Here is a 20,008-nt window from a genome sequence, read left to right as displayed (position 1 = left end):
GGGTCAAACCTAGGTCGGGCTAAAGATATACCCGAGTCCAGCCTGAAATTCAAATTGACCCTATAATTAGGTTCAAACCCAGCCTGAACTATTTCAAGCTTAGTTCGAAGTTCGATCCGAATTCAGACCGACCCCAAACCCATCGGACCGACCTAGACCCAGCTCCAGCCCTAATCATAGTTAAATAAAATACTTAATTAATTAATTAAATTAATATCTAATTAATTAATTAATCAATTATCTAATTAAAAATAATTAATATATTAAAATTAAAAAAAAATTAGCGATGGCTCGACCGCCGTCGCAGTTGCCATTGCTAATACTTATTAAAACGCAAGCCTAGAGACACCGACGGTGTGGAACGGTGGTGCAGGGATGGAGAATCCGACAAGGGGGCGATAGATTCGGCAAGGTGAGCGGTGCAGTAAGGTGGGCAGTGGATTCGACAAGAGAACGATAGATCTAGCAAGGGAACAATGGATCCGACAAGGGAACAATAGTGCAGGGATTCCGACGGTGTGGGGACGGTGAAGGGGGAGGCGGCACTGGGGAATTGGGAAAGGGGGAGAGGGGGGTCTCAATCGTTGGTGGGAGAAATAAAATTTGAGGGCGAGGGGGGAGGAGAATGAGAGGGTGGGGGGGTTAGTCGGTCATCGCTGGGGGAGCCAATCCAAAAATCAAGAAAGGCAAAACAAGGGCCGGGAAGGGGGTTGGGGGTCGGAGAGGGGGGTCGAGGGTCTCGATCGCTGGATGGGGGAAAACGAGGATGGGAGAGGAGGTGGGAGAAAATGAGAGCGGGGGAGCCAACCCACAAACCAAGAGGGCCGAGGAGGGGGGTTGAGGAAAATGGGGGTCTCGATCACTGGGTGGGGAAAAATGAGGGCGGAGGAAGGGAGTGGGGAAAAGTGAGGGCGGTCGCCGGTGGGGGAGCCAATCCAAAAACTGAGAGGGCTAGGGAGGGGGGTTGGGGGTCTCGATCGTCGGGTGGGAGAAAACGAGGGCAGGGGAGGTCACCGATGGGGGAGCCAACTTAGAATTCGAGAGGGCCAGAGAGGGAGGGTCAGGGGTCTCGATCGTCGGGTGGGGGAAAATGAGGGCGGAGGAGGGAGGTGGGGGAAATTGAGGGCGGGGGAGGCACAGAGAATCGATGGAAGAAAAATAAGGGCAAGGGGGATCGATGGAGGAAAAGTTAGGATTATTAGCGACGGCTAAAGCCATCGCTAATAATGCCGTCAGTAATAATTATTAACGATCGAAGTTTGCCGTCGCTAATACGATATTTACATCGCTAATAATCTTACGATCCAATTAAAAAAAATAAAATTACTATTTATTAGTGACGTAATTAGCCATAGCTAAAAATCAAAAATTTCATCGCTAATAATTTTTTTTGACGGCTTATTTTTTGGTCCTTATTTATGGTCGATAAAAAGAGTTATTAGCAACGATAAAATTATCGACATTAAAAAATATTTTTTTTGTAGTGAAAATGGCCCTTGTCAGCCCAAAAGTCATGATTCCCTCAAACAAATATTTCTAGATATAACCGCTATTTTCGGAAAGAAAGGTTTGATGAATATGCTAATTGGTTGGAGTATAACATAAAGAAGGATACGGCATTTTGCTTATATTATTATTTATTCAAAAAGGTGAAAGAGATTCATTTTTTAGTACTAGGTTTTAGAATTGACATAAAAAGAATAAGTTTCCTAAGCATGTTAGTAGGCCTAATAGTACTCATAACCAAGTAGTTAAGAATTGTAAAGATTTGGTACGACAAAATCAATCTATTCAAACTATTCTTGATAAGCAATGTGATAAGGCTAAGTTAGAGTATCGAATTCTTTTAACTGCATCAATTGATGTTGCGAGATTGCTTTTGTGTCAAGCATTGGCATTTTATGGTCATGATGAAAGTAAAAAGTCCTTAAATAAGGAGAATTTCATGAAATTTTGGCATGGTATACAAATCATGTTGAAAGTACAGCAAGTTTGATATTGAAAATTGCTCCAAAAAATTAACAAATGAGGTCGTCTGAAATCAAAAAAGATATTATAAATGCATGTGCAATAGAAACAATTAAGATTATTATTGAGGATCTTGGTGAAGATTACGTTGGCATACTTATGGATGAATCTCATGATGCATCACATAAAGAGCAAATGGCTCTTGCTTTGTGGTATGTTGATAGAAGGAGGGTCATGATGGAGAGGTTCATTGAAATTATTCATGTTCGTGATACTTCTGCTTTGTCTTTGAAAAAAGCAGTTGATTCTTTACTTTCTAAGTATTCACTAAGTCTATCGTATATACGTGGACAATGTTATGATGGAGCAAGTAACATGTAAGGTAATCTTAATGGCCTTAAAACTTCTTTCAGAGAAAGACTTTATCAGCTCATTCGATTCATTGCTTTGCCCATCAACTCCAATTGACACTTGTTGCCGTTGCAAAAAAAAATAAGGATGTTAATTGGCTTTTTTGCTTGGTTGCTAATGTATTGAATATGTTAGGAGCTTCTTTTAAGCGTAGGGAATATATTCAAGAAGATCAAGCAAAAAAACTTCAAGAGGCATTACGTGCAGATGAGCTTGAAATCGGACGAGGATTAAATCAACAGCTTCGTCTTAAAAGAGCTAGTGAGACTCGTTGGGGATCTCATTATAAATCTCTTATCAATTTCAATGCTATGTTTAGATCATTGATTGATGTGCTTGATAACATTGCTAGTGATGCCCATAACCTTGATGATAGATTTAAAGCACAGGGACTTCTTAATTCTTGTCAGATATTTGATTTTGCTCTCTTGTTGCACTTGATGATAGAGATTTTGGGTGTCACAAATGAGTTAAACATAGCCTTGCAGAAGAAAGAATGGGATATTGTGAATGCCATCACACTTGTTGAGATGGCAAAAGTTCGGTTGCAAGAGGTAAGAGAAGATGGATGGGAAGATCTCTTTATCAAAACATAGAGTTTCTGAACATAAAAGGTCGCATCATTTTCATGTTGAAATATTTTACAAAGTTATTGATTGGCATCTTTAGGAGCTTAACAGCCGCTTTAATGAGGTGAATATTGATTTGCTTCTTGGTGTGGCTACCTTAAATTCAATTGACAAGTTTTCCAACTTTAACTTGAAGAAGATATTAAAATTGGCCGAATGTATCCGAATGATTTTAGAGAAGGTATAGTAGAACTTTGAATTCAGCTTTAGAATTTTATTAGTGATGTAAGCTACCGTGATGACAGATTTTTCAAGCTGAAAGGACTTGGTGAGCTTTTCAAAAAATTAGTTGAGACAAAGAAGCATTTGACTTATCATTATGTATATTTGTTTGTGAAATTTACATTGATTCTACCAGTCGCCACAGTAATTGCAGAAAAAGCATTCTCTTTTATCAAGAATGACTTGAGAAACCAGATGGGAGATGAATTCATGAATGATTATATGGTGAACTATATAGAAAAAGATGTATTTAGGGGTATTCCTAATGATGTCATCATGGATAGGTTTCAAAAAATGAAAACTCATCGAGGATAACTATATTAATGTACTTGAATTTGCTTTCACTTAATGTAATATTATTAAGTTTATTTTTATTTATTTATTTATTTATTTTAATTTATTTGTTGAATCCTTAGGGTAAAAATTCTGGCTATGCCACTCACTATTGAAAAGCTTAGTAGATATACCAATAATCCTAGTCAAAAATATTGGAGTGCTTCAGAAAGAGTTCTTAAATATCTTCGAGGTACTCTAGATTATTCTTTGTGTTATAAGGGTTATCCTAATGTGCTAGAAGGTTATAGTGATGCTAATAAGATTACTGATAATTTAAATATTAAATCCACTAGTGGATATATATTCATGCTAAGTGGTGCTGCTATATCTTGGGGTTCTAAAAAATAAACTATTATTTTGAGAAGTACGATGAAATTTGAATTAATAGCTATAGATACATTATTACTAGATATTCCCCTTATAACTAAACCTCTATCAGCTATCTCTATACTTTTTGACTGTAAAGCTGTGATAGATCTTGTTAAATAATCACATACTAATAAGAAAATAAATAGACACTTACAAGCAAGGTATAAGTCCATTAAAGTATTACTAAAAAGAAATGTTATATCTCTTGATTTTGTCAAATCAGAAAAGAATTTGGCAGATAATTTGACTAAAGCTCTATCAAAAAAAGATATATCTGAATCATCGAGGGGGATAGGCTTAAGCCCACAAGGGAGTCACTTATAAAGGTAACTCAACTTTTGTGATTGAAAATCCCATAAAGAAGATTCAATGGGTAGGAACAACCTGCATTGTGTGACTCATCAATAGCACTATTTTCAAGAAGAGTACCTCCTACATATCCCTATAGTGATAGTGCTAGTTCATGTGATGTCAAGGAGGAGTTTAACTCTAAATGAGATCGAGACAGTTATTTCCATAAGGTATAAATCACACATATCCTTAGAAGGCTCATCTAAATGAGAGTTGCCATGAGGCTGTGGCTATGGAATTGAGCGGTTCCTTGAGACTCATGAGAATCAAGATAAGAGCGCATGGCCATTAATAGCGCTACCCACTTGGAACAAAGATCTATATCTGGTACTGTATGTGTGATGATTTGAAATTTGGTTCAAGGGACCTAATTCAAGGCCTAGTCCATTATGGCTCCTTCAAATGGATGTTGTCAATACTAAGTGTGCATTCAAACCCTGAAGGCATCTACACCTATTACACAGTATTATGTTATCCTCTTATTTTATGTTTATTTTTTCTTCTAATTTAAATTTGAAATTTTAAACCTTGTGGGGGGATTGTTGTAACTTAAGGTTCAAATTTTTAAATTTTTAAATTAATTTTCAGCCATATTTGATTTATGATTTCAATTTCATTTTGTTTAATTGCATATGATAACTATCATAAATATTTTACCATTATATAATAATAATAAAGGTCTCTATTATCTATTTAAGGAGTTATTTTGTAAAAATTACAATCGTCTATCTTTCAATAAAAGAATCTTTCTCCACATTAGCATACTTATTTTTTATTTTGAGAGCACAAAGGTTGGTCTTGTTCTATCTAATCGTTCTGCGGACATGCACATAGCATGAGGTGATGCTAAGAGTTTTTTAGATTTTTATCTTGGAGTCGTGGTAGGCCGTTGGTATCCGCATGTAGGGAAGTCTTCGCATCTAGTCTTCCTGCGGACATGCACATGACAGTGATTTCTTCATAATTCTCCAAAAAGATTAGCTTTCCTTATTCCTTCAAATTATATTAGTATTTGCTCCAAAATTTGATTCTTGATTTGATTAATTATTTTTTTATTTTTTATAAAATCTATTGAGTTTAATTTATATACTATTATGTTAACAATACCAACATACTTTCTCATATTTAAATCTATCATGTAGTTTCAAAGAAAATACTTGACCTAAACATGTGATCATTTCAGAAGATATTTGGTTGGAAGGAGTGGGGATTCGGAATCGAAATCGAAATGAGTGACTTCTATTCCAACCGTTTGGTTGGGAAGAGTCCCATTCTGATTCCGATTCTGGGATGAAATGAAAATGGCTCAATATATATATAATTCAATCTCTACTCTCCTCTATGGATTCTGTTGGGTATAAAATACCCACAGCCGGAACCCACGGCGGAACCGACATCAGCACAGCTCCGCCCGAACTCCTACGGGAGCCGGGCTCCACCGCCATCAGCAAGCGCTGCTCCGCCCGGACTCCTATGGGAGCCGGGCTCCACCGCCGACATCAAAACAGCTCCGCCCGGACTCCTACGGGAGCCGGGCTCCACTCTCAATATCAATTGCTGGTAAGCTCAGTCCGGACTCCTACGAGGGCCGGACTTCACCCTTGACTTTGTTTGCAGCGCAGCTCCGCCCGGACTCCTACGGGAGCCGGGCTCCACCGACGACATCAGCAAGTGCAGCTCCGCCCGGACTCCTACGGGAGCCGGGCTCCACCGCCATCAGCAAGCGCTTCTCCGCCCGGACTCCTACGGGAGCCGGGCTCCGTCGCCGACATCAGAACAGCTCCGCCCGGACTCCTACGGGAGCCGGGCTCCGCTCACGACGGCTCCGACCATTGCCGAGCTTCAATCGACAGATCCACGCTCCCTGACAGGCCCTCAAAACGGCCGCGACCCTGCTCCACCTCCTGTGGCGGACTCCACGCAGTATCATCATTCCCTGACAAGCCGCAGCAGCCATAGCCGCCCTGCTCCACTTCCTGTGGCTGACTCCGCACAGCTCCATTATCCCCCTGGCAAGCCACAGTAACGGCCACGAACCTGCCCCACCTCCTGCGACGGATACCATGCGATTCTCCTGACGACGGACGCTGCTCCACCCCTCATAACGGATTCCACGTGGCAAGTCGAGGTGATACCCACGCGTCTGCTCCATTATCTTCCGCAATCAATTCTCCTGACCATGGGCGGCCCACTACCAGGCGGTTACAAACGTCGCCATCAGTCCGTTGCCTCCCCGCCTATAAAAGGGGGGGACTCAGATACGTTATTTCTTAAGCTCACTTTTCTTATCTCAAAACTCTGCTAAATTCTCCGTTCGAGCACTCCATTCTTGTTGAGGCAGAGAACTGACTTGAACGTCGGAGGGTCTTGCCGGAGCAACCCCACCTCCGGTTTAGACTTCCCTTGCAGGTCCCGGCGGCGACCGCGGCCTCCTCAACTCCAGCTTCTCCGGCGCAGGCGGATTTTTGCACCAACAGGATTGGCGCTAGAGGAAGGGCTGTATCTTCGCAGCACCCTTGTTCTTGAAGGAGCGCTCAACGGAGCCACCTCCGGCCATCTCTCCGTCATCTACCCCTAATCCTCCCCCGCGAGACCGGCACCCGATGCCTCCGCGCAGGGCGTCCACCCGGCGGTCCACGGCCTCCGCGGCAAGATCTCAGGCTCCAGCCTCCCCTCCCGTTTCTCAGCCAGCTCCTCCTCCCCCTTCGGCGACGGCGGTCGGCGCGAAGCAGTTTGACTTGCTGGCGCAGCAGATCAAGGGCCTCGTCGAGGCCGTACAGGCGATGCAGCAGCAGCCGCCACAGGCGTCAGCGCATCCGGAAGGGGCATCTCCGGAATGCCAGAACCCGGCGGTGGGGCGGGCCACCTGGGCTAGCCGCCCCGTCCTTCCCGAGAAGGCGAATCCAAGGGTGGAGAGCCCTCAGTCGGACCACGACTCCACCCCTGGGAGATCCCTGCCCCCGTTCTGCCAAAGGACCCTCGAGACTCGAAGTCGAGAGGATTTCCTGGACCGGAGGCTCCAGGAGATGAACCGGCGGATCGAAGAACTCCGCCATACGCCTCCCGCTTACGGTGAGGATATCTGCACTGACCCTCCCTTCTCCCAAATGATTATGCAGGAACCGATCCCGCCGAATTTCAAGCTCCCCCAGTTTGAAAGCTACGACGGGACGTCGGACCCGGTGGACCACCTGGAGGCCTTCCGGACAATGATGCTGCTTCATGGTGCCCCCGACGCCATCTTATGCCGGGCTTTCCCGTCTACTTTGAAGGGAGCGGCAAGAAACTGGTACTCGGCACTGAAGCCGGGTACCATCTTCTCCTTCGACCAAATGAGCCACCAATTCGTGGCCCATTTTGTCAGCAGCCGACATCCCCAGAAAGGTTCGGAGTCCCTTATCAACATCAAGCAGAGGGAAGGGGAGTCCATACGGGCCTACATCAACCGCTTCAACATCGCGGCGTTGGAGGTCCGAAACTTGGACCAGTCGGTTGCCATGGCCGCCCTGAAAGGTGGCCTTCAGAAGAATGATCTCTTGTACTCCCTGGAGAAGAAGTACCCCAGGGATTTTGCTGATCTGCTAGCTCGGGCTGAAGGATACGCCCGAGCGGAAGAGGCCTTCAAAATGAAGGATGAAGAGACTGCGAGGGAGCGCCAGGCGGGAGATTCTGGCAAGCCCGCAGTTGAGAAGAGGCCAAGGGAAGCCCGGCCTCGCTCCCGATCCCCTCCTGGGCACAAGCGCGCCCATACTCCACCCCGGGCACGCAGGCAGAGAAGCCCGGACAACAGGTTTCGGCGGGGTTCCCCGCCAGGGAAGTTCCGCAGCTACGCCCCCCTCAACGCCTCGAAGGCCCAGGTACTGATGGAGGTCAGGGGGCTGATCCCTAGGCCAGAAAGGATGCGCACGCACCCCGGGAAGCGCAACCCCAACAAGTTCTGCCTCTACCATCGCGACCACGGCCACGACACCGAAGAGTGCATCCAGCTCCAGGATGAGATCGAGGAGCTCATCCGGTGAGGTCGGCTCGACAGATTCATCCGCCGCAGGCCGGAGGGTAGAGGAGACCGGCCAAGAGCCCTCCCACCGCCCGAACCACAGAAGAGGGAGGAGCAGCCCGGGGACCGGCCTCCTATCGGGACCATCGACTCCATCGCCGGAGGGCCTCAAGGAGGAGCGGGAGAACTGTAAATGTATCGCATACTGTTTCATTTTGAATCTACTTTTCTTTCTAGCTAACGCACTCCTCCTGCTTAACACGGATGTATTATGACTAGATATGACCTCTCCAAAAAACAACGGCCGTGTCAGGAACAGGAGGAGAACCTCGCCCTGACATGTGCAAAGTCAAAAGCCCGATTCTTTTAGACCGGATGGGGGGAGAGGCCTTACAATGCCCTAATGTGCCCCCACAGCCCTGTTAGGGACAGGAGGAAAACCTCGCCCTAACTTGAGCAAAGTCAAAGGCCCGGTTCTTTTAGACCGGATGGGGGGAGAGGCCTTACAACGCCCTAATGTGCCCCCACAGCCCTGTTAGGGACAGGAGAAAAACCTCGCCCTAACTTGAGCAATGTCGAAGGCCCGGTTCTTTTAGACCGGACGGGGGGAGAGGCCTTGCAACGCCCTAATGTGCCCCCATAGCCATGTCAGGAACAGGAGGAGAACCTCGTCCTGACATGAGCAAAGTTGAAGGCCCGGTTCTTTTAGACCGGAGGGGGGAGAGGCCTTACAGCGCCCTAACACGCCCCCACAAGCCAGGCTGATAACGAGAACCTCGCCACCGGCCCAAGCAAAATGGAAGACCCGGACTCCTACGGGAGCCGGGTTCCGCCGCAAAGGTAGGCTCCACCCGGACTCCTACGGGAGCCGGGTTCCACCGCCAAGGTAAAGCTTCACCCAAGGTAAGCTTCATCCGGACTCCTACGGGAGCCGGGCTCCGCCGCAAAGGTAGGCTTCACCCGGACTCCTACAGGAGCCGGGTGCCGCCGCCAAGCAAGACTTCACCCGGACTCCTACGGGAGCCGGGTGCCGCCGCCAAGCAAGACTTCACCCGGACTCCTACGGGAGCCGGGTTCCGCCGCCAAGCAAGACTTCACCCGGGCTCCTACGGGAGCCGGGTTCCGCCGCCAGGCCAGACTTCACCCGGACTCCTACGGGAGCCGGGTTCCGCCGCCAAGCCAGACTTCACCCAAACTCCTACGGGAGCCGGGTTCCGCCGCCAAGCCAGACTTCACCCGGACTCCTACGGGAGCCGGGTTCCGCCGCCAAGCCAGACTTCACCCGGACTCCTACGGGAGCCGGGTTCCGCCGCCAAGCCAGGCTTCACCCGGACTCCTACGGGAGCCGGGTTCCATCGCCCGGTAAGACTTCGCCCGGACTCCCACGGGAGCCGGGCTCTCATCGCCACTTCTACGACAGGGGTCAATGATGGTAGCAAGACTCGGCCGCGTAACAAGATCGGATGGAAGGAAGGAGCTCCCCCCCCCACGGCGACATCTACATCAAACAAGCCAAATGACAAGAAAGGTCCAACAATCGACATTATCAGTACTACATGTGAACAAGGTAACACAAAGCGCTCCTTTTTCCATTTTCAATATATACACTACAAAGCCAGAGCGGCCAGAAAAAGAAAAACAAAACGACAAAAAGAAAATAGCTACATAAAGACAAAGGGGCTCTAAGGGGGCCCTGCCTCCTCCGACCTTGAGTCGCCACCTGCATCCCTCGACCAGGACGGCCTCAGGCTCTCCACCGTTTCTTCTAGTTCTTCCTTCTTTCGCAGCATGTCCTGGAGCGCCTGACGAAGTCGCCGGACCTCAGCCTCCGCTTCCCGATGCCACTTCCGCAACACTTCAGACTCCGCCTCCGCGTCCGCGACGGCCTTCCGCTCAAGCCCCAGTTGAATTTTTACTTGTTGTAGCTCAGCTGTCTTCTCCCCAAGGGAGACAGAAATCCCTTCGACAGAGCCTCTCAGGGCTTGGAGCTCTTCGTTATCTTGGGCGTTAGCAAGCTGCGCCCTAGTAACCAACTGCCTCTGGAGACGGACTACCTCGTCCGCCGCTCGACGGAATCTCCCCTTGTACTCCTCTATCTGTCGGCGCCAGCTGACCCGCTGCACATCGTGGCTCATCTCAGCATCTTGAAGCTGCTTCTGGAGGTCGGAAATTTTTTGTGACCATATCTGCTCATCCCGCGCTGTGAGTCGGGGTGAGTTCCCTTCCAGCTGGCCGATCCTCCTCTTGGCAGCCAACAGCTCCACTTTAAGGGCGCTGATCCTGGCCTCTTGAGCCCAAGTTCGGTCACTGGCGCTCTTCTTACATTCCTCAAGCTCTTTTGTGAAGCTCGCCTTCCTCCGACTGTAGTCCATGATCGCCCTCACTTGGATACTCATGAAGTGGGCGGCCTCGGCAGCGGCCTCGGAGTAGCATTTTTTCGCCTGGCGGAGCTTGCCCTCCGACTTTTTCAACTTCTTCGTCAAGTGGAGGACCTCCTTTTTGAGCCGCTGGATAGTCGACTTCAGCGGGACCCCCAGGGGCAGGGGGAGTGCTTCGGCGGGGCGCTGCCATTGGAAGAGGCAAGCGTCAAAGACCGATTCGTTACAAGAAGAAAGGCCGGAAAGAAGGAGCAGAGGGAGGAAAAAATCATCCACAAAAAGAAATTCGGCTTTATTAATTGATCTTGAAGACAAATGAAAAGGAAGCATGATAACAAAAGAAAGATACAAGGTCGGAGGTCTCAGACCTCGGGAGCGGGGGGTGGAGAGTTCGGCGCGGGGGGTGCAACTGCTGTGGCGGCGGGCGAAGGGCCGGCCTCGTCGTCGGACTCCTCCAAGAATTCGAGGCCAAGATCGGGATATCTGCTGGCCACCTTCTCCCGGCAAAGCTCAAACCCTTTGGTAAATGCCTCCAGGCCGAACTGGACGTTCAGCTCCCTCATCTCCGCGGAGGCCTTGAACTCCTCCACCGCAAGGGTCCTGGCCTCCGAGACCAGAACCGGAGTTTGCTCGGCCAGCTGGGCGACCTCGGCCTCCGCCTTCCTCACCGACTCCTCCAGGCTCCGTCTCTCCGCCTCCCGGGCTTGTCTCTCCTCCTCCTGGGCTTGTCTTTCCTCTTCCCGGTCCTGTCTCTCTCTCTCTAGGGCCTCCCGGAGGGCGGCCACCTCGGCCGTCTTCGCTTGAAGACGAACAACCTCGTCTTGGCAGCGCTCCTCCGCCCGGAGGAGATCCCTTCTCATGCGGCCCGACGCCTCGACATAGGCGAAGAGCTGGTGCCCGATCTGCAAAGACAGATGGAGAATTACAACAAAGACCGAGGCAACTGTGCAAATAAAAATCCGCTTACCTCAAGAAAGGACCCCAAGGTGTCCCAAGCCCGCTGCTCGGGATCGGCGCGGTCGATCCTCTCCACGACATCGGACAGGATGCAACCATCGAGCAGCCGACGGATTAGAGCCTTATCGTTGAAGGGATTCTCCGATCCCCCCTCGGAGCAGACGGACTCGTCTGCAGCGGCTCGGTGGCTGCTCGGCCTGCGGGCTACCGATTTTCTCCTCCTCCCCGCGGCAGGCGCCTCCGTGGGGCGAACCTCCGGAATTGGGACCCCAGTCGGTGGGCTCCCTGGGGGAGCCCGGGGGGCCGCTGGCTCGGCATCCGAAGGAATGTCGATCGCCGGGGTCGCCTGGACGGGCGCGGCCAGGCTCGTCTCCTCCACCCTGGCCCTCTTCGTCGAGCCGGAAGTCGTCGTGCCCTTCCTTTTCTGGGCTCTCATGGCCTTGGCAAGCATCCGTGTGGCTTCGGCGTCCATTGCTAAAAAAAAAAAAAAAAAAAAAAGGGGGGGGGAAGAAAAGAAGGAGGAAAAAGCAGCACCAGTCAGTCCAAAAAAAAAAAAAAAGTAAAGAAGAAAGAGGAAAAAGGAGAGAGAAAGGAAGAGAGGGAAGAAGAAGACAAGAGAAGGAAAGATGTATACTTGCTGGATCTGGAGGGCTCAGGCCGATGTTGAAGAGAAGCGGCTCCCTCAGTAGGTTTGGAAGGGAAGGAGCGGGATAACTCAGGAGCTTCTGGGCGGCCTGAAGGTCGTCCTCTCCTAGGCCAGGAGCCCGACGGACGGAATCCCTCAGAGACCCCCAAGGGGGTAGGCCCAATTCCAGGGTCGGGCAGTAAACAAAGAGGAATTTCTCCTTCCAGTTGTGAATCGAAGAAGGGGCGCCCTTCAGCAACCCCTTCTTGCCGAACTGAGGGGAGAAGTACCACCAGTCCTTCGCTGAAGGATGGCGTTTGAAGGTGTAGAAATGTCTGAATAAGGAGAGGGATGGCCGGACCTCGGCTATGTGGCAGAGAGAGAGAAACCCTATTAAAAACCTAAAGGAATTCGGGGCAACAGAAGCAAGTGAAATATCTAAAAAGCGAAAGAAGGCGGCGACGAAGTTTGGGAGCGGAAGCCGAAGCCCGGCACGAAAGGCCTCCTGATACAGACAAAAGCGGCCGGGAGGGGGAGCGCTGGCCCTATCAGAGGGGCCAGGAAGCTCCAGGTCGTACTCCGCAGGGACCCCGTATCGAGCCCTTATCAGGAGAAGTTCGTCCGGAGTCGACGAACACGAAATGGCGCCCGGTGCGAAAACCGGGCGAGACCCTGCCTCGAGCGCGGGTTCATCCGCAGAAACGGGGGCCTGGGGGTTCGAAGCAGAAGAACTCCCAGAACTGACGGGGACAGAAGATTCAGAAGACATTTTTCTCGGGGAAGAACCTAAAGGGCCCTAGAAAGGCAAATTGAGAGGGGAACGAAGCGCCAAAGGTCAACCCGGAGGAAGACACGAAGAGAATGAAAAGATGAAAGATCCCTAGGCAGTGAAAAGAAGGTGGGCACTAACCTATCTTGCTCTGAGGACCCGGGGGGGGGGGCGAGAGACGGAAGGCGCCTACGGCTCGAAAGGGCGTTCGCAAGAGCAGACTCTCGGGGAGATGACAGACGCCAGCGAAAATCAAAAATGGAGTAGGACGCCTGAAGGGGGGAGGACGGGTTTAAATAGACCCTGGGATCCGGCGCCATAATGATCTCGAATCCCCCCAGGCCAGTCCGCGCTCGACACGTGTCCCACTCCCCATGGCAGACGGCTGAAGGCGGCTGGCGGTTGGCAGGGCCATAATTGTGCCGTACCTAGGCCAGCGTACCTGTGGGGTCTTCGAAGTGTCCCCTCGTTCCGCCCCAATTCGAAAAGACTCCGGCACGCGCTCATTTAATGCCGAAATATCTGGGAGCGGCAGGGCGCGTGATTCGAAGGGACGGTTCCGGCTGTACTTCTGTGTACTTCCTTCGTTTGAAATTCAAAACTCGGATGTAGGGGGACTGGTGTTGGGTATAAAATACCCACAGCCGGAACCCACGGCAGAACCAACATCAGCACAGCTCCGCCCGGACTCCTACGGGAGCCGGGCTCCACCGCCATCAGCAAGCGCTGCTCCGCCCGGACTCCTACGGGAGCCGGGCTCCGCCGCCGACATCAAAACAGCTCCGCCCGGACTCCTACGGGAGCCGGGCTCCACTCTCAATATCAATTGCTGGTAAGCTCAGTCCGGACTCCTACGAGGGCCGGACTTCACCCTTGACTTTGTTTGCAGCGCAGCTCCGCCCGGACTCCTACGGGAGCCGGGCTCCACCGACGACATCAGCAAGTGCAGCTCCGCCCGGACTCCTACGGGAGCCGGGCTCCACCGCCATCAGCGCAGCTTCGCCCGGACTCCTACGGGAGCCGGGCTCCACCGCCATCAGCAAGCGCTGCTCCGCCCGGACTCCTACGGGAGCCGGGCTCCGCCGCCGACATCAGAACAGCTCCGCCCGGACTCCTACGGGAGCCGGGCTCCGCTCACGACGGCTCCGACCATTGCCGAGCTTCAATCGACAGATCCACGCCCCCTGACAGGCCCTCAAAACGGCCGCGACCCTGCTCCACCTCCTGTGGCGGACTCCACGCAGTATCATCATTCCCTGACAAGCCGCAGCAGCCATAGCCGCCCTGCTCCACTTCCTGTGGCGGACTCCGCACAGCTCCATTATCCCCCTGGCAAGCCACAGTAACGGCCACGAACCTGCCCCACCTCCTGCGACGGATACCATGCGATTCTCCTGACGACGGACGCTGCTCCACCCCTCATAACGGATTCCACGTGGCAAGTCGAGGTGATACCCACGCGTCTGCTCCATTATCTTCCGCAATCAATTCCCCTGACCATGGGCGGCCCACTACCAGGCGGTTACAAACGTCGCCATCAGTCCGTTGCCTCCCCGTCTATAAAAGGGGGGACTCAGATACGTTATTTCTTAAGCTCACTTTTCTTATCTCAAAACTCTGCTAAATTCTCCGTTCGAGCACTCCATTCTTGTTGAGGCAGAGAACTGACTTGAGCGTCGGAGGGTCTTGCCGGAGCAACCCCACCTCCGGTTTAGACTTCCCTTGCAGGTCCCGGCGGCGACCGCGGCCTCCTCAACTCCAGCTTCTCCGGTGCAGGCGGATTTTTGCACCAACAGATTCAATTTTTTATTTCAATTTTGATTCTGATTTCGATTTTGATTCCGATCATGAATCAAATACTTCAAAAAATTTAATTATTTTGATTTTAATTTTAAATTATTTTGATTTTCATTCTCATTTTTATTTCAACTACAAACCAAATACCCTCTCAATTGATTATCACTCGTAACTGGTGCAAATTTTTATTGTGGCGTTCACAATGCTCTGATCCAATCGTCGGTAAGCGTTAGTCAGGGGGCAAGATGTGTCCTCGCTTTCATAGCCATGTCTGTAATTTCGTAGTCGAAGAGGGTCAAAATGTGTCCTCCTTGTTATCTCACGTGCTATAGGGGAAGTCAGGCACGTGAGGGCGATTTCGTCATTTACTCTAAAGGCAGGCCTATTTTTATGGAAGTACCGGAATATATCACCTCCGCTGTCGCGATTTAGGGTTTCTTCTTCAGCCGCAGGTCTCTCAGCTTGGGGTTTTAGAGGGCGGCCGCGACGACAATGGTGGAGAAGGCGAGCAAGGGCCGGAAGGAGGAGGTGGTCACGAGGGAGTACACCATCAACCTCCACAAACGCCTACATGGATGGTATTTCCCTTCTCCCGTCCTTACCCAATCTTGTTTTTCTTTTATTCCATTGGGAAACATTTAAATCGGTGATGTGTTGATTGTTTTTCGTAGTTCGTGATCTGTTTTCCTTGATTTCTCTCGATTTTTCTTTCTTTTTCGATCCGTATTGGATTTTCCTCATCTATCATATCTTCGTGATCTACTCTCTGTTCGTGTTATTTCATCATTTGATAATAAGGTTAGCACCATCTCATGCTCATAGGTGATTCTTATTTCTGTTTAGCTAAATCTAATGACTACGAATGCATTGTGAGTCCTTTCTGGGATTAAAACTGAACGCATTGTATTTGTTTATCATCGCTCGTGATGTCACTTTAGAAAGGGATCTGGAAAGATTTGTGAGGATGAAAAGGGAACGGGAAGCATATGAGACTGATTATACTTGAGATTATACGGATGGAGGACCTTTTAAAATTTTAACCATAAAGGAATGGAGATTTTCTTTGGATTTCATCTTCATGCCAGCACATGATGAATCTATAAGAGGAGATGAATTGATGCGATCCATGGTTAACCGATGCAGTTTTTGTAAGGAAGAATAAAGATTTTATTTGATAGTTCAATTATGTCCTATTTTAATTTTTGGGCCGCTGATGCTTGAATAAATGGACAAAACCTCCATTGCAGCGTCCAGGGTGGTGCATGCGGACACCTGAACACACGCTTACCTTAGATACTGTGATGACGGTGTACATCCATTTAGTCAAACATCGATACTGCTGTAAGAATGGCAATGATGCGCCATCCTTGTCCACAGTTTGTCAAATGAATTCTTCTTTTGTGTGATATGCCTTCTTGGTTTCTATTTGTCAATAAAATGTTGTCTAAGAAACGATGTTTACTAGAGGGCTATATGTGACAAAAAGTGTGTTTCGTGGGCCTTATAATTGTAAGCTTAACTCATTGTAAGCTGCATTGAAAAACCATGCACAATGACATGCATGCAGAGTCTTATACCTTCGTAGTTTTTTGTTTGCTTTCTTTAGCATGTAGAACACATCATTCCCATCTTTTATCAGTTTACCAACTTAGTTGTTAAAAGATGCAAGGGAAGCATAGTTTTCAAAATTGTATGTGGATTTATCGCTTCAGATAAATAATAAATCGAGTTTGAAAGGTTACAATCATCCATGCTACTTGATTGCAACCTGTCACACACATCACATGTGCTGAACTCTAGTAATTTATGGTAGCATATGGTTGCATTTTTGTTAGAGTATTAGCTCAACAAATTTTGTCCTTGGTTACCCCTTGGTTATTGTTTTATGTCTCTATCTTTGCACTACAGAATGAATTTCTTGTGTTTGTAGTTTGAAATTGAGGTGGCAGATTCACACTTCTTTACGATGGCCAAGACACTCAATTTTGAGTAATTGGGATTTAATAACTCATCGTTGGTTGGATGCTCATATAGTTAGGTACATTTGTAGTTCGTTACGTATTTGTACTGATAGTATTTTGGGTCATAGGTATGCATGTAGTGTCTTTTTCGCATTTCCCACCTGTGATTGTTAAATCATGAAGCAAATATAAGAACTAACTCTGGTTACTCATACTGAAACTTAGAAGTGTGGGTCACATCATATGCTTGGTATTATTTCTGATTATAGTTAATTGGATTCTATGGATCAAGAGATGAGTAACTTGTTGGTTACCTTCATGCCAACTCTATACTGTCATGTGGACTGGTTGGCATTTCTTTGTTCACGACATTAATAAATATTTTGGAAGGCATGATGCTGAATGTTGAATGCTTTTTCATACTCTTGAAATTTCAATCTCTACTCTTCTAATGGTTAAGAATGATGCATATGAGCCTGTCTAATGGCCGCATAATCTAGATTAAATATTGTTATATGTTTATTTTTTTGTTGAATGCAGAACACTTTCTAATTTCTCAGTCTTACATCATTACATTTCTTGAGTATGTTAACAAACTTGAATAGGAAGGAGATTTACTAGTACTCAAGAAAAGCTGCATCAGTATTTTGAAAATATTTGCTACGATAACCTAAGTTTTAATATTCTAATATGCATAAAGTAAATATTTACAAGAACAAGTTAGAAAATAGTTACTTGCTCTTTTTGAAATCATTATATGCTATTTGTTAAAATTTTAAAATATATCTTAACTAAAGATTTTTGGTTTTGTGATTTTTCATGAGATGCAAGCAAGACAAGGTTTTGACTAGCTTGAATCAATTTTAAGTTTGGCTTTGGATCCTCTCCAGTTCAGACATGAACCAGAGAAGCCTAATCTCCCAGTCACAGCTGCCAAATACCTGTGCTTGGTTGGGATTCATGTGGTACATGGGGCAGTATGCCTCATTATACCACTCAAGTTAGTTTTTAATGAACCTTTTGAAATTGGTCCTGGATTTGGAGTGTTTCATACCAGAAAATCATGAGTGTCAGTTTTAGATGCTTTTGCAAAACCTTATAATATGTCCTATATTCTTGTGTACCTCTAATACCATTTGGCTTTAGAGTTACATGAAAATCTTTTTTAGGAGGCATTTGGTGCATTACATAGGTAATGTTGCTATGGTAATGTGATTGCAGAGGGAATGTGATTACCTAGTAAAATAACAGAGAATCCTACATTGCAGTATTTGATATGTGCAGTAATGTTGTTGTAAAATAACAAAGAATCTTATATTGCAGTGTTTGGTATACAATTTAGATTACATAGAATATAAGCTAATTTTTTTAAAGTACCTCCATCCTTGCTTATTGATCATTGTCTATTTTCTAGAGGGACAACTTAATTTTGAGACCAACTATTTTTCGTGACATCATCAGTCGGAACCATCCATTATGTTTTCTTTTGATTTTCACCAACTGGGACTATCCATAATTTATTTAATATAGATTTTAATTTATTTTGATGGGGGTGTTTTGGTCTTGAAGTTATCTTGTTGCAAGATTGTAGGATTACAAGATTACATGTAATCACATAACTATCTTTCCCTAGGTAAACAGATTACTTCTTTTTGAGATAATGTTGTATTACATGTGAAAGTGACGAAACAAACAGTGTAATCTGATTACCTGTTGTAAAATTACGTATAATCATGTCATGATTAGATGCTACCAAACGCCCCCTTAGAAGGTTAGAAGGTTGCTTGGTGTCATTTTTGTTTAGTAAGAGCTTTGATTTGTTTAAAACTGCTTATGTGTTGAGCCAAGCAAGTATTCCGGTTGTCACTTCATTGAAGTGTATTGACCATCTTAGCCATGGCAAAACCTAAGGTGTATGTTTGATCCTGCACATCTATTTTACTGTTTTGCCTCAGGGTGGGCAGCAAATTAGCGAATTAAGGCTTATTGAATATGTGATCCATTTTTGAATCTATTGCAATAAATTTTGGATATGTTCTGTATTTTTTAGGACACCTTTTTTCCTCTTATGGTTCAACTATTTATCTGAGCGGTTAAGTCTGAATTTGGTTAATAATCTTTCCTGTGGTCAACTGCATGACCAGATCATCACATGACATTTTAAGTTGTTTATTGTTGTACCTGCATTTGTTATCATTCCACAAGGATGACCTACATCTGCCTGCTTTGTAATTTGTGAGCAGCACTTTCAAGAAGATGGCTCCAAAGGCCATTAAGGAGATCAGAAAGTTCGCACAGAAGGCAATGGGCACGACAGATGTGAGGGTTGATGTGAAGCTTAACAAGCATATCTGGAGCAGAGGGATCCGAGGTGTGCCAAGACGGGTTCGTGTGAGGATTGCCCGCAAAAGGAACGAGGAGGAGGATGCAAAGGAGGAGCTCTACTCTTTGGTTACTGTTGCCGAGGTCCCCCCAGAGGGGCTTAAAGGATTAGGAACTAAGATTGTCGAGGAAGCAGACTGAATCATTGGCAAGTGTATGCTTCCTTTGCAGGTTACTAAGAGTTGTTTCAGATTTGCAGGGAGTTTTAGATGCAATTTGAGTGTTGAACAGTGAGAATCTCGTTTGCTGACTTTAAGAAATATTTAAGAATTATCTTGCTCAGTCTCATTTTATTAAACCATGAACTGTTTACCAGTTCTGAATAGTAAGTTGTTCACAATTGCTTGTTGCGGTGAGTCTGCATTATTCAATTATTTACTTAAAATTGCATGTTTGGACTTCTTGCCTTTCATGATTTTGATCCATAGTATACAGTGTACAAAATTTCATTTTAATCAACTCAATTAGTCTACTAGATCAAGATTGAGAATTGGGCCAAAGCAGCAGACGCCCATCATTCTTTGTTTGGTGGTGCTGAAGCGTCCAATTCAGATTGGTGGATGCCAGCTGATCCTTCTGATTTAATGTGTTTCTATGGACCGTATGGTGATCAGGAGAACCTTGGCCTCACAATCCCTTTTAAATCCAAAATCCACTTGCTGAAGGCTTTTGCTAGAAAATGGAAACTTCTGAAGAATTGGCGATATTATTGCCAGACAAACATGATCCCGGTGTCAATCCGTGCAGCATTTTTGCAAAGAAATAGGTGAGTCATAGCCCCTTGTTTAACTTTAAATGAGACTGAATTGATTTCGGACATCTTGTTTCGGAATGGTATGGAATCACAAGCACCGCA

At 47.2% G+C, this 20,008-nt stretch overlaps 2 protein-coding genes across 2 annotated transcripts; both read left to right on the top strand.

Annotated features, from left to right (window-relative positions):
* Positions 1–2,025: 2,025 nt before the first annotated feature.
* Positions 2,026–3,545, top strand: LOC105050278 (uncharacterized). The gene is made up of 4 exons (XM_010930229.2): positions 2,026–2,338; positions 2,515–2,933; positions 3,049–3,166; positions 3,367–3,545. The coding sequence occupies exons 1-4, from the start codon at positions 2,026–2,028 to the stop codon at positions 3,543–3,545; spliced, it is 1,029 nt and encodes a 342-aa protein (XP_010928531.2).
* Positions 3,546–15,216: 11,671 nt separating this feature from the next.
* Positions 15,217–19,508, top strand: LOC105050239 (large ribosomal subunit protein eL31). Its single transcript, XM_010930185.3, has 2 exons — positions 15,217–15,387; positions 19,014–19,508. Exons 1-2 carry the CDS (start codon positions 15,302–15,304, stop codon positions 19,291–19,293), a joined length of 366 nt encoding a protein of 121 aa, XP_010928487.1. The 5' UTR covers positions 15,217–15,301; the 3' UTR covers positions 19,294–19,508.
* Positions 19,509–20,008: the final 500 nt, after the last annotated feature.

Source organism: Elaeis guineensis, chromosome 8 (assembly GCF_000442705.2).
Source record: "Elaeis guineensis isolate ETL-2024a chromosome 8, EG11, whole genome shotgun sequence".
Classification (NCBI taxonomy): domain Eukaryota; kingdom Viridiplantae; phylum Streptophyta; class Magnoliopsida; order Arecales; family Arecaceae; genus Elaeis; species Elaeis guineensis.
Note: the sequence above shows the minus strand (reverse complement) of the source record. Positions and strands in the feature narration are given on the sequence as shown.